This window comes from Etheostoma cragini, chromosome 20 (genome assembly GCF_013103735.1).
Source record: "Etheostoma cragini isolate CJK2018 chromosome 20, CSU_Ecrag_1.0, whole genome shotgun sequence".
Lineage (NCBI taxonomy): Eukaryota > Metazoa > Chordata > Actinopteri > Perciformes > Percidae > Etheostoma > Etheostoma cragini.
This window is the reverse complement of record NC_048426.1, coordinates 9513638-9528617: the sequence shown is the minus strand read 5'-3', so window position 1 is coordinate 9528617 and position 14980 is coordinate 9513638. Positions and strand designations below refer to the sequence as shown.

Below are 14980 nucleotides of genomic sequence, written 5' to 3'. Positions count from 1 at the left end.
CGTTAACACGGCTTTAAGCCAGGTAGTTGAGTTCCTGCATGTTCCTTGGGAGGGTTAAATCAATCTGTATTTAAATGAATACAAACCACAATCTTTTCCTAGACTAAATTAGTCGTTTTGGTGGTTATTCTTAACTATTTTTGCCTAAACTTAACCGTGATCTTTGCCAAAATGACTGCAGCTCGCAGTGCTGTGTACCCGGCTCACAGTCACCTATTCTGGTGTAACTGAACCACCAACTGCTGATCTGAGGGAGCTCCAGGACCGGTTGCTCGCGGCGCTCTGTACCTAGTTCACAGTCACCTATTCTTGGGTAATTGAACCACCAACTACCACTTACCTGCGGAGCACCGTAGTCGGCAGCACAAAGCTCTGTAGCCAATGTCATGTGACCAGCTGGAAGTCTCTTAGTTTTTATTATGTTTCTTCAAAAGAAACATAATGAATGGCCTCTTTTTCAGCAATTCAATGCTCTGCTTCATATTATTATACACGTGTATACACTGTCAAATGAATGACTGGGCTTGGGAAAGTAACAGAAATTGGACAAAACATAGAAATCTAAAGGTTTCTTCTTGGAAAATGTGTGAGTTTTTGTACTATTTTACAAAACTAAATATTAATCCTTGATATTTTACTACAACAAAACTTAAGGCTTACCCTAGCCTTCTTTAAATTAAGTTTGGACTGGACTCAGACTTGCTCGGCAGTAATAGTCAAGGAACAGGAAAGTTTACGTTATCTTCATTTTGCTGATCTGTACCTGCTCTGTACGATGGCCTGCTCCACTCGTGTACTTTTCTCCGATGGAGAAGTCCCAGCTGAGTTCTGGCTCATCACCGACAGGAACTGAAGCAACAGTTTAGTGCTCTCCGTCTTTCCTGCCCCTGATTCACCACTGTAGTACACACACACACACACACACAACCCAATTTAATAAAGTACACTGTGACCTTCTCTGACATTCCCATGTCTCAAATTGGTCTGGTCATTTAATTGATATTAAGGTTTGATAGCTTCACAGATATTGCATTAACGCCCGGACTGTCTCCATTAGATTGTCAGGAGAGACAAAGCCTGAGCGTAATTGTAATTGAAAGCATGATCAGATGTCTGACCCTACGGAGTGGTTAGGTGGAGGAATGCCGTTTCTTTAATGCCTTTTATTAATTTTCACCAGCAAGGAAGATGCAATCTCTCTATAAAACACCGACAGAAATCAATATGTCTGAAACGTGAAAATGGTAATTTACTTCTTTCAGCCTTTACCTTGATTTTCATTGTCCTTTTGCAAGTGGCTCTGCATTGGCAGGGTATATACAGCTGAAAAGGATCCACCTACCAGCTCCTTTAAAGCTCACTAATCAACATATAATATCTCCTTTGTTTAAAACATACAAAAACCAAAGTGTAAAAATGTATCTTTATGCTAAGCTAACTGTCTCCTGGCTGAGGGGTGGTATTAATCTTCTCTACCAACTGTTGACAAGGAACCAGATGAAGCAAACATTTAGAGACATAAAAAAATGCGTTTAATTTGCGTAAGTAGGACAGTAGGAATTGTTGGATTTTCTAAAAACATAACTACCCCCTCGTCTAATGCGTGCTGGGATAGGCTGCAGTCCCCTGTGACACAGGATTTAAGATGACTGATGGCTTCAGAATTTGACTAAAAGATGGGCAAAGAATCCCTGCAATTGAATTCATTGGATACATCTCACCCCCGTGAAAATGCACATGAAAATTATTAATATCCCCTTATGCACTTTCTGTTAAATTAAAGCATTTATTAAAGGTAAACCAGAATATTCACTCCTCCGTGGTTGAAACTCACCTGATGAGGACACATTGACTGTCGTGACGTTTCCAGATGCAGCGGTAGCATTCATTGGCCACTGCAAATATGTGTGGAGGGAGCTCCCCTATATGGTGCTTGGAGTACAGGTCCACCCTCTCTGGGTCATACAGACCTGAGATCTGCTTGTAGGGGTTGACGGCTGCCAGGATGCTGCCGATATTAGTCTGGACACAGTCAAAAAGTAACTATTTAGGTTCTGGATTTGTATCGTTTTTTTGTTTTGCCTTTGGCAATTTTTTCTTTATCTGCTTCATCATAGATATGCAAACAACAAGCTCTCACAAATACATGCAGTACCAATATGTAACATTTAAAGCAGTCTTGTATTGATATTAAATTAGGGAACACAGCAGGGTTGAGATCTGACAGTGGGACTGATATGTGACCAATCAACAGAAATTAGGTTAGAAAGCTGAGTCTAAATCAGTGAGATGATGGAGGAGATAGATTAGCATTTTTGAGCTGTTTGTGCTGTAACCATCACCTTGCTTTCCATCCTTCTGCGCTAAAAACAAAAAAAACTGCAGGTCAGCATGTCCTCCATCGTGTCATATTACCCCGTCTGTGCAATTTATCTGCTACACATCCCAAACTGTGCTGAAGGACACGCATACACATATTGCAAATGCATAGGCACAAAGGGCCGGAGAGGGCTGACCCATGCAGGACTGTTTCTTATGGTCAGGGAAATCCATGCATGGATATAATTTCATCATCTAGATTAGGTCACACCCAGGGAGGCTGTTATCGGTCTGTTGTCTGGTATTCTTTCAGGTTGTCAGGCATTACAGATGTCTGAGTTTCACCATAAAAATAATGAAAATGTACTAGTTCTATATGATCCTAATATCCATTCCAAGACCACGAACAGATAAAATGGTCTTTCCAGTCTATACTGCAATAATGAGCAGTAAAAGTGTGACGGTTGTCATCTCACAAGTTGCCAGATTAACCGAGATTAAAATGTAAAGGATTACAATTTTATTTTTTTAAGTAGGGTTTAGATTGATTGATGTTTTAACCACTGATTTGATTTACCACAATATTCTCACGTTCTACGCCTTTCCCTCTCATCAGCCTCTCTACCTATTCCACTCAGAGTAGAGTGTTTCCCACTAAAAGCCTCACGCATGTGAAGATTTCTGGAAAATGAAAAGGGGGGCTCATCAAGACATAAACATAATACATTACATTGTTTATAATAAACAGATGCTGGGTAACATACATTCACCATCTCACACATGCTTAAAAACACATAGACACGTGTCTGTCTGAATGCACTTACATAGATGTTATCCTTCTGGTAGCGCTGGTACAGGTTGTGCATGATGGCGGCCTCGTGCAGCTCAGCCAGTGCTGACATGTCCTCCACCCCATCGATGCTGGACTGGTGCATAGCATACACGCGCTCCCTGGTAACCTCAGCCTGCTGCAGGTACAACACCTGGAAGACAACGAGACATACAGACTATCACTCATCTGTACATTTGTTAATGTTTGTTTTTGTGCGTACCAACTTTTACCTTGGCCTGGTACACACATCAGTTTCCTACATTTTCTACATTTCCCACCATGGCTTTCAATAATCCTGAGAAAACACCTGAATATTTTGGAGTCATACTCCCAAGGAGGGCTGATAAGTGACAGCAATTCCTGCATGTCAAAACCACAGAACCAGGTTGGCGACAGACACTCAGTTATGGCTCAACAAGACCGAACAGAAGGATGCTGGGTTTGCTCTTTCTCTAGACCAGTCAGTTTAGCTTTCATCAACATAAATGTGATTTCGTATTCATCTACATGGTCCAAAACCTACCACTTCTTGTAGTTACTAAGCTTGATTTTATGTAAAAATTTAAGCATGCGACAAAATAAGTTCATGGGTGAGGTGTTGGTAGGGATATTGTTTAGGCTAGCTGTTATATTTAGTTATAGTTAAGCTAATCAGCTGCTGTCTGTACCATCAAATGTACCGTACAGACAAGGAAATGGTATTGATCTGCTGATCCAACTCTCGGCTCAAACACAATGTGTACACAAAGCTATTTTATATATGTATATAATTGCTCTCAGGACTCCACTCTGCCTATACTTTATATTTTTATTTTTGCTCTCAGGACTCCAATCTGCGCTATCTACCTACATTTTATATTGTTATATTTTATTTCCATATACTTTGTATTTTTATATTTTGTGTCAATACTGTAAAGGGGTTACATCAATCTCATTGCACTGGTACTGCACTTGTGTATAATGACAATCAAGTCATTCTATTCTATTCTATAGCCTATTTCCCAAAATGTTGAACTATCCATTAACAAAATTAGTATTTTAAAGGGATGTTCTCCGGTAATATATCAAACACACTGAAACTGTGTGATGTCATGTGTTGAATTGCACTAAGTATGACTGCATTACATCCTGTATTATGCTGGTGTTAAATAAGCAAAAAATGAAGGTCACAATACTTCTTTTAATGTAGATAACACACTTGAATTTAATTTGTCAACCATGATGCCTACCAGGTAAGAAAGGTTGTTCAGAGTGAGTAGTAAGCCAATGTTGCACACATTTTTCTTTAAAAGATGTCAACATTGCAAAGTCCTTCCATTTTTAACATGGACAGACTAATTGTGATGCAATATGATTCACATGATGAGAATACTGAGCTTTATGGCTCTTCTTTTAACCAGACCCCAACAGGATGGTTGGGAAACTTGTCTGTGGGGGTGGAAGAAGAAGAAGGGAAAAAGCAGAGAAGAAGAGACGGAGGAACAGATCTGGCAGGACGTGATAGGTGGAAGCAGCTTGTTGTAGGCTACTAGTCGTGCACACACACATGCTGCTAAGTTGGTCTTTCTCTTTTGCATTCATTCCACACACACACACACACACACACACACACACACACACACACACACACACACACATGAACTAATGTCATTCTATTTCAGCATAAAGGTCGTTCATTTATTCAAGCAAAATTCACTTCTCTAAGAATAGAAACCACGGCCTTTACAATACCAGGTTGTCAATACAGTATGTCAGCCAGTCTCTGCAGTGTGTGTCTGTGTGTGTGTGTGTGTGTGTGTGTGTGTGTGTGTGTGTGTGTTGCAGTAACAGATGTGTTGGGAGTCTGTTGTGAGTGGCAGAGGGGCGCACTGTAGGCGTTCAGACATCTTGTTCTTAAATAAATCTATTTCACTCCAGTTACAGCGTCTTTCACTGCACAGAGCTGTTGCATGCAGACAGCTCTCTCAGAGCGAATGAACTCACAGCGGTATCCTTGTTTGCCAACATGTCTGCACGTAAAAAGTTGTTTGTGGCCGACAAATAGAAACCAATTGCTGTTTGTGCCCTTCCAATCTTTCTTTCATGTCTTGTATAAGTATAGACGCCTTGTGGGTACTCTGTAACTGTTGATGAGGGTCAAACCCTTCAAGTCACTGACCTTTCCACACTCACTCAGCCATGATGAAATGACCCCATTATCCCTCGTCCTCCATTAGTGAGAGCATGACTTATGTAGCTCACTATCTTTACTATGACCATGTCCACTTCACTCTTGGTCTTTACCTTTTTACAAACGTTGTACTCAATCAGGGCTCAGACATGCTTCTACCCAAACACAATTACTAATATAAATGAATGCTCCAGCCGGTGTCAGTAAAAGCAGGTTGCAATTTCTATTGTTAATTATTCAATTTTAAGCAAAGTTTATATTTCAAGATGTACTGTGAACTTAGTTTCTAATCACTAACTATAAACATAACAAGAACAACAAAAATAACAAACAAGTTTGCTCAAAATTTGATATCAATCTTGTGTTCACAGCTTGTTTCTGTAGCCCCACTGAAAATAAGTTAACTCAGTTTAATTAATTTATCTTTCCTGCAAGGCTCAACCTTGAATGCTAAGTCGGGATCACAGGCAACCTTTACATCTGGGTATGTGTGTTAGCGTGTGTGTGATGAGATGCATTAAAGGACAATTCCGGTCAATTCCAACACGTAGCTCTGTTGTTTGTGAATTTGGAGTGCTGTCAGTAGAGAGAAAAACAAAAACAATCGGTGCTGCCTGCACCGTGTTGTCCCCCTGCTAGAGTTAGCACCCAATAGGCTTAAACAGGGCAAGTTTTAAATGTCATTAAAAGTGCCTATCCATGTGCAGTGATTCCTTCCAAGTGAACACACTGAATCTGACTGCAGTAGTTGGCAAAAATGCATGAAAGTTGTGCTTAATCAGCTGTGTTTAGTTCCTGTGTTGATACCGCGAGGAGTGCTTCGGGACCGTCTACAAACTACACCAAACACCCACAAAGAGATAAAAACATATTTTCAAAAATAAGCATATGCTTATTTTTTAAAAGTAAGTGCTGTAGTACAACTAGCAGGAGACAAGTATAGTAAAGGTAAGTTTAGAGCAACTACCTTATTTAATCATTAAATTGACAGCCTACATATTTTTGTTTTATCTCTTTTCTGTGTTGTTGTTTGTAGACGGTCCCTAAGCTCTCTAACTGCAGTATCAACACCAGAACTAAACACAGCTGAATTAGCACAACTTTCATATATTTCTTCCACATCTACAGCAGTCAGATTCACAGTGTTCCCTCGGAAGGAATCACTGTACATAGGAAGGCACCTTAAATTACATTTTAAATCTGTTTAGAGTCTAGAAACACGTTTAAAACTTGCCCTCTTTGAGCCTGTTGGGTGCTAACTCTAGCCAAAGGAGAACACGGTGTAGACAGCACCGATGGTTTTCATTTTTCTCTCTACTGGCAGCACTCCAAATTTACAAACAACAGAGCTACTGTATGTGTTGGAATAGACCGGAATTCTCCTTTAACATGCCTGTTAGTCATGGCTTGGACAACTGCACACGCAGACATGATTTCATATTGACTGTAATGGATCTAGGCCATGGGTGTATTCTTATATCTGTGAGAACAAAAAGACAGAAGGTCCCTCATTTTACATCCTAGTCCATTGGTTTTAGATAAGGCTTTTCTCTGCATTTTCTCACCCTATTACATTTGTCTATCTCTCTCTGAATGCCTTCATGTCTCAAACATCACTCCTCAGTCTCTCTCATCTCGCTTTCCCTTTTTGTGTCACTCCTCTTTTATCCCTTCCCCCTCTTTGTCATGTCCCTCTCTGTTCTCTAAATCTCTCCCTACCTCACCATCACTCATCATCCCACTCTTCATTCATTTGCAAGGGGCAAATGAATGCACTCTTCACACTACAGTTCATACATTTCAACCTCCTATGACTTCCTTTTTCTTACTATATTTGTCCTCTTGTACTTTTTATTGCTGGTTACTGTGATTTATCTATATATCTATCTATCTATCCATCCATCCATCTGTCTGTCTGTCTGTCTGTCTGTATGTCTGTCTGTCTGTCTAATGTCCATGGATCTCTGTATGTTTACTTACACATAACTCACTTAATTCCTAAATGTCTCTGAGACCCCTGCCTGTAATTAAAGGCTTACTGTGAGCCCTTTCAATCAGAAAGTCAAGCATGCCTTTGCAATCCAGCGTAAATTATAGGGGAACGGTAGATCAAGCTTCACACACACCCACACACGCAAATCAGCACATGTTTAAGGGAGGAAGGTCACTAGGACAACTGAAATGGAGGTCTGGGTCTCGGTTCATCATCACCTGTTTCATTTCCTTCTGTAAAATCATAATGGTCAGCACCAGTAGAGAACCAGTGGTTGTTAGAAATCTTTTTTTATAAAGCAGTTTTCATTCATTTTAGTGACTATTTGAATTTTGAATTTAATAGTATCTCTTTGTTAGACTTCCCATTCTTGGTATAAGCCCATGTCTTTCAAAGTCCATGCCTACAGTTCATAACTCAGGCTTGCTGGTATCAGCCTGCATTTATAAAAATAATCAGAATTATTTCCTCAGACTTCCAAGCCAAAAAAGAGATTACTGTAAAGAACTGTTTTCACAAGCTGAGTAGTACTCATCATGAGTATCCAATGGTGGTCTCTGAAGAAAAAAAACATTCACATTAAACTATAGGATTAAAGAAAATAAATTCCTGGGCTACAGTTCTGGGTTTTACAATTGCTTCTAATGTCAAAGCTGCATGCTTTCAAATATAAAGGCCTTTAACAGCAGATAAAGCGGAAATGTCCAGAAAAAAACATTTGAGACAAATATGCAGATTATTCAGAGAGAGGGGGGGATGCTATGTAGTGAGAAAGTATGTCAGTGACTAAAATAAAACGCAGCTGAAGTGGAAGAGAAAAAAAAGGATTTTGCAAATGTCTCCGTCTTTATCTTCCATTGCCCTCTGGTGGGTTTTAACACACATTCTGCGTACGTCTGTAACACACACACAAAAAGGACACAGGCAACCTGTACTGGATGTGAAGCGTGCAAACATACAATAAGTTTGACTACCCAGAGAGTGTAAATTGGGATGTCTCATTTTCAATAATGCATCACTGGAGTGAGGAACAGAAGAAAGACATGGTATAGGTGACATAGACTGAAAGGGAGAGAGAGACAAGTGTAGAAGTAGAGCATGGTTAACCAACTCTGATTTCTCTTCAGTGTTACATCTCTCACTTTGACATGATGTAGGGGAGACGAAGCTTGTTGAAGAAAAAAAGCTGGTGTTATTCTGTACTTCTGCTATTGGCAGCTATTACACAGGTTGCACTTCTCAAAAACCAAATTAGCAAGAATGTTTCCAAACGTAGACCCATAATGCAGCAATTTACCTGGTCTGGTACTGTACACCTGCCCTTGGTCAGTCATGTAATAAAGAATGTTAGGTGCACTTTTTTTTTGTTGACTTTTTTAAAATGTTATCTTTTGCCCATCTGCTGTCTTGGACAAGTCTGTCAGGTTGATTTTGGGTTTGGTCTGTCTTTGTCCTTCTTTTGTTGGGTTGTTTTTGTGTGGTTATTTGTAAAATAGAGAAAATGACAGTTTTATGTGATAACTGGACATTTACAAATAAAGTCTATCTCAAAGATCTCAACAAGTGCTGGATGGATTGACACTCATGGTTAAAAGAAATCCTATAACTTTGGTGATCCTCTGAGTTTTCTCCTAGCGCTACCATAAAGTTGAGGTTTGTGGTTTTACAAATGCCTTGACAATTCTTAGATGGATTGTCGAGAAATGTGATATTGGTGTACTACGATTGGGGTTTATAACGCAGAGGAATAAGCTATATGGCAATACCCTACTTATTGGTAGGATTCGTTCTTTTCATAGGATTTTTTGACAATACTATTTACTCTCTCAGACACACACTAAGCCTCTTTCCTTTTACATTTTTCCGTTGCTTCTTACTTGCAGGAAAATCATGGTATTTTTAACCTGCTTTGCTCGAGTGAGCACACTTTCACACACACATACGATGCATGGAGTTGCTTCCTGTAAGGCCCTCTGATGTCTGAAGCTGCATTGCATGATTCAGGAAGAGAGCCAGGGGAGAAAAGACTCTTCATCTGACTCCACGTATTAGCAGCAGTCAGGGTGAGGAGGAGAGGGGACAAGAGAGATAAAGATAGAGCATGGAGAGGGAGAGCGGAGGGCACAGTGACCTATATATGCTGCAGACCTCTATTCAGTTCAAGATACAGTATCAAACACTACTGTATGCACCTGCAGCTCCCTCAACTGACCTGGGATTTTATTTGACAATCCTACATGGGTCATGGCTAAGTTCAGAGTGTATTAGAGGCTAAAGGAGCAGCTGCAACCATAAGTGCTGGGCAAGTCCATTTATCTTCAAACCAAAGTTAGCTCTTTTGTACTTTCTACAGGAGCCAGGTTAATGAACTGAAACAGATTCCTGCATTGGACCCTTTGAGATACAAAATATTGCTAAGGGTCAACAAAGCATATTTTCCTATGTAAAAGTTATATTAAGTTGTTTGAAATTCTTCATTTATCAATTTGCATTTGTCAACAATACTAGCGTTGATTAGAACATAAGCTCTGGCCTCACTCAAAAGGACTTTGGGACAATAAAAAACGTTTAAAAAAAATGCTAACATAAGAAGGAGATGTGCAGTGTAAAATGAACTCCAAACTTCTGCTGTACACCTCTAAACGTGCATCCCTGGTAAGTTGGATTGGGGAGAGGAGGTTTTAATGGAGTTTAAACAAGCTTTAAACTCCATTAATGTCTTCATTGCCCCTCAGCACCCGTTCAGCACTGGGGTGTATAACACCTTTCAAATGTCATCATCCTTCAGGATTTGGCAACCTACACTCATCCCACCCCAAGGGAGATCTCTGCTTCATTTTCCACATACAAGGGTTACTGCCGAGACAGGGACAGGGAGGGTGAAGGATAGACAGAAAGAAAGGGACCAATAGGGAGGTACGTGTTTGTTTGTGTGTGTGTGTGTGTGTGTGTGTGTGTGTGCATGTTTGCATATCTGTGTTTTTGTGTCCCAAAGTTAATCTCATTATATGATAGCATTTCTGCATTTTTCATTAGGCGCATTTGACGGTGTATCGTTTTTCCAGTGTGTGTGTGTGTGCGCGTGTGTGCGTGCGTGGATGCATGTGTGTGTGTGTTTGTGTGTGTGTGTGTGTGTCTATGTCCATCCTTAATCATTTTGTGTGTGCACAGGGACTAAGGCATCCCTGCAGCATGTTCTGCACTCGCGTGAGCCTTCGCAGCAGCTTTCACGCAAGCTACTGAAATCCAGGTCACATAACACACACTGTTCATAACTAATCGCTAGCGTAACCTGGGGGTGTGTCTATACGTATGCATGCCTGCCATTGCGTGTGTACTGTTTAGGATGCAGGTGTGTGTTATTCTTGTGTTGACGTCTGTCAGTATCTACATTATTTCACATGTACAAAGGCCTACATTCCTGTGTGGGTGTAAATGTGTCCTGTAGAGATATGCATTGGGACATTACAATCACAGCATAGGAGGAGCCTGATGCTGACTCTGTGGCTGTATCCAAGGCAACCAGACTAGGAAGATTTCTTGAATGTCTAATTATAAATAAGAGGTTGGAAATACAAACTTTCATCCAGGGTTGCATGTTTAGTTTCATTAATGATCAATTTGCTAATTAATCACTGTTTCTATATGTCAGAAAATAGAAAAAACTTAAAATCTTATAATCAATTTACTATTAAATTCACAAGGTAAAGTAACAAATCGTCACATTTGAGAAAAAAGAACCAGGAGTCTACAGGTGTCTTATAGTGGTTCTATATTTATCTATATCCAGTTCTTTGCTGACCTAGATTCACCACAGGTTCATTATATTTTCTAATCTAATCTAATTGTATTATCCATGCAGTGAGCTTTACATGAATGACATATTGTGCACGATCTGACCTTTTACCAATCCAAGAAGATTGGTTTAGTTTTACTGGTTAATTTACCCTTCAACCCTCATTCTGGGTCAAGATTTTGACTGAAAGAATGATACTGTAAATACAGTAAAGTCGGTTAAGGCATCTTTTAACAATAGCTCTGGGGGGCCTCACTTTGGGCACATCCAACTGGGTGGGGAACCCAGAACAGTCCCAGAAGAAGGATGATCTAATCTTCTTGTATTGCCCTTCCAATAAATCAGACAGTATATTGGCTTATTGCAGATATACTTGTATCCATGTCAGCCGATAATTAACAAGCTATTGCTGTCAAGAAATAAAGTTTATTTTTTTAAAGAAACACGTGTTATCAGTACAGATGGCAATAGAAAGGACTGACAAGTTCATTTTTTCAACTATAACGTTTTCAGCTCAGTATCTCCGGTCACATTCCTTTGATAACCAGATTTAATTAATAATGGCTGCTATAGCAGAATCAGATTGTCAAATATCAATTTTGGTATTGGTTTGTTGGGCTGGATGGATGGATGGATGGATGGATGGATGGATGGATGGATGGATCACACACAGAAAGGTTTACAATATTGTGCGCTAAAAGTGGAGACTCGAGACTTGGACGTGAGTTCCATGCTGCAATACATATAAATTACACAGAGATGCTTCTATGAGTTGAATTGGACATTCAAGGTACTATTCCTATTGAAAAAGAAGTATTGTGGTGATTCTGAACCTTGTGCTTTTGTAATGTCCATACTGAGCATCAACAGAAAGATACGCAAAGCTTTTTAATTTGCAAGTCATGTCAAAGATTTGAGACATTCTTTATATTCCATCAAGCAATACATGTCAAACCTTTGTGATTTGCCAATGGCAGACTCTGATATTTTGCCGCTTATTTTGCTTCCCATATTGCAAGGTGCTGACATCTTTATATAATAGAGAAGAGAGGCTAATATGTGGGTGATTGTTTACCAAGCCATCAATAGACTAATGTCTAGTGCAGTGCATTGCTGTTGTAACAAGTTCAAAATAATCAGTCAGTACAGTCACAAATGACTGACATGGGAAGATAGAAGGAACAAAACGTTCAACATTAGCCTGCTACTCTAAACATCTACAGTAAACTCCTCAGTGGTTTTATAGGATATGTCTGTTTCCTAAAAAAATCTTCAGTCAGAGTAAAATTTACTATGAACGATGTTAAGGCTTGCACATATACCCCTGGAAGTTGTGAGTTGAGCTGATTTGACGTTAAGGCTTGTAGTTTTGCGGCCACAGCATTTGTAACCCAGAATTGGTAATGTAGTGAACTGGGTCAGGGGCTGTGGATTACAGAACCACAGTGGCATGGCAGCTAGGAGCCAAATATGAGAAAGGAAAGTTTAACAAACCCCAAAAAACCAAAATGCCAAATGCTGTTATATATGGCTTGTTTGTTTTTTTACCAGCCACCATTGCATTCACTATTAAACTGCTTTGAGAGTTCACTAGAATCAACATGTATTTATGATCATGGGAACCAGGAGCAGAGCAACAGGGAGTGAGGGGACTGGGACTGTTTGCATGGATCAGATCCTGTTGTAACAGGGTAAAGCCACTCATCCTGCTGATTCTCTATCAAATATTCACCAACTCCTGCAGAGCTTACATTTACAGGAAACACCAACAGCTAGCAGAGAGAGAGAGATGGATGGGGGTTGGGGACATTCATAATCGAGAGAAAAGTGAATGCCCGCTCATATAACTAATCCTCAATTTTGGGAAACGCTGGTCTGTCACTGCTGTGTCCCTAAACAAGATGGGTGAAGCAGCTACATCAAAAGACGATTCTCTTAAGAGCAGCGTTTGGCCATTTTATGTCTTAAATGCCAAACATGAATTTGTTGTACATCTGTGAAAGAAGCCTAGATGTGGATGTTCTTTGGGGGTATAAAGGGAGGATTGACACTCCTGAATTCGGGCCAAAGAACCAAGTCTATTATTAGGTCCATCTAAATGCTGCCAACTGGAGCGCATGTGTGTGTGTTTGTGTATAAAGTGTGTGTGCCAAACACATCAGCAATCAAAAAAAACTTAAATCCAACGTGTGCATGCCCTTGCTCTGACACAGATTAGAAGAGCACACACACGCATACACACATTCATAATGAGTTTTAATCATTCCTTCCATTATTTTGGCAGGGAGTTTTGTGTTAAAGGGTTGGAGCAGCCGCATGGCTTTGCTATTTAGAACAACCACAGGCAACACTCTCCTGACATCTGACATCCTGAAATGTGCATGTGTGCTCCCATAATGCTCTTCATCTATTCTACCGTAGCTCTCCCATGGATGCCGAATGTGTGTCACGAGATGAATTTTGCATATGTATAAGGAGGAAGAGGAGGAGAAGGAAGGAACTGAAGCAGGAAAGTGGAGCATCATGACCAGGAGTTTCTATTGATCCACACAGGAGAGGATGAACCAGCACAGCTGCTTTAATTTCACTCTGAAGAAAAAACGTAATGCACAGTCCAGATTAAAAGCATACTGCAGCTTTTGCTCCGCAGTAATCTAAAGCTGTCACTGTTTACTTCACCTGTCTGATTTAAAAAAATTACAGCAAACGTGTTTTCAGTCAGGAGAGTGTTTTCAATTTGCTTCCCTTTACACTCTTTGCTAAATAAACAGCCTCCTTCTCATTAAATAATTAAAATGTTTCCAGATCATCACAGTTTTAGGGTAAAACCTGTGTAACTGAGGCAACGTGGTTGCATCTGTAAGGCGCCGACCATGAACAGCAAACACCCCTGGTTCAAATTGAGCTGGGAACCTTTTAGGGCTGCCTCCTAAATGTTGATGATTCGAATCATCAGACTCACAGTCAAATCACACCGTGCAACGCTGTGAACCTTTACAAACTGAGTCCGGTTTCAAAATTATTTGACAACAAAACTAACTGTGATGGAAACAAGAAGCGATATGAAATAAAAAATAAAAACTTTGTTAAACTAGTACCAGGCACTGGTACAACTTCATCTACTGTTGAGTGTCAAAGCCTCATCGGCTGACCGTGCTGTCAGCAGCCACGAAGGAGAACTTTAGGACGCACACTTTCTATTGTGTGTGCATGCGTGCGTACGTGCGTGCGTGCATGCGTGTGTGTGTGTGTGTGTGTGTGTGTGTGTGTGCGTGTGTGTACATTTCTTACCTCTCCATAGTCGGTTGTGATGATAAGTGTTCCATCTCCACAGGAGTTGACTGTGGCGGGAACCAGCTGCTCCTTCTCTCTGACCCAAACGCGGGCCCCCTGGATCACAGACACACACAAGGACTGAAGTTACGTAACGCAACAAGTACGTACATGTTTCTTTTTCATGCACTGTACGTAAAGTGCTGAACCTCCTGGTGAACAGAGTGGAGGTATTCAGCTCTTGTAGTGGAGTCAGAGTTAGTAAAGCAGTGTGCTATTGATTTAAGTGGTACGTGTGTTTGGGTGTACACAGGAAGTCGTTTCAGCAGAGCTTGACTGTTGACTGTCCGTAGATTTCCAGTGATGAGGGCGGCCAGACAGCTCAGTTGGTAGAGCGGCCGTCCTCATTTAGAGGTTTACTCCTCGAACGCAAGCAGGCCCGGGGCCCTTTGCTACATATCATTCTCCCTCTCTCTCCCCTTTCATATTTTCAGCTGCCCTGTCAAAAATAAAGGCTGAGAATGCCTAAAAAATATCTTTAAAAAAAAGATTTCCAGTGATGAATGAAAATAAAAAACTGTAAGGAAGTCAGCCTTT

The 14980-nt window shown here is 40.4% G+C and overlaps 1 protein-coding gene across 4 annotated transcripts in view; it reads right to left on the bottom strand.

Moving 5' to 3' along the window:
* Positions 1 to 14980, bottom strand: part of myo10l1 (myosin X, like 1) — a 45179-nt gene that overhangs the window by 18142 nt on the left and 12057 nt on the right. For all 4 annotated transcript variants that reach the window (XM_034858369.1, XM_034858370.1, XM_034858371.1 and 1 more), the window contains exons 2-5: positions 14402 to 14500; positions 3144 to 3302; positions 1835 to 2022; positions 764 to 898 (exon numbers count right to left, since the gene is read on the bottom strand). In XM_034858369.1, coding sequence (XP_034714260.1) covers positions 764 to 898; positions 1835 to 2022; positions 3144 to 3302; positions 14402 to 14500 — 581 coding nt within the window. The remainder of the gene's footprint in view (positions 1 to 763; positions 899 to 1834; positions 2023 to 3143; positions 3303 to 14401; positions 14501 to 14980) is intronic.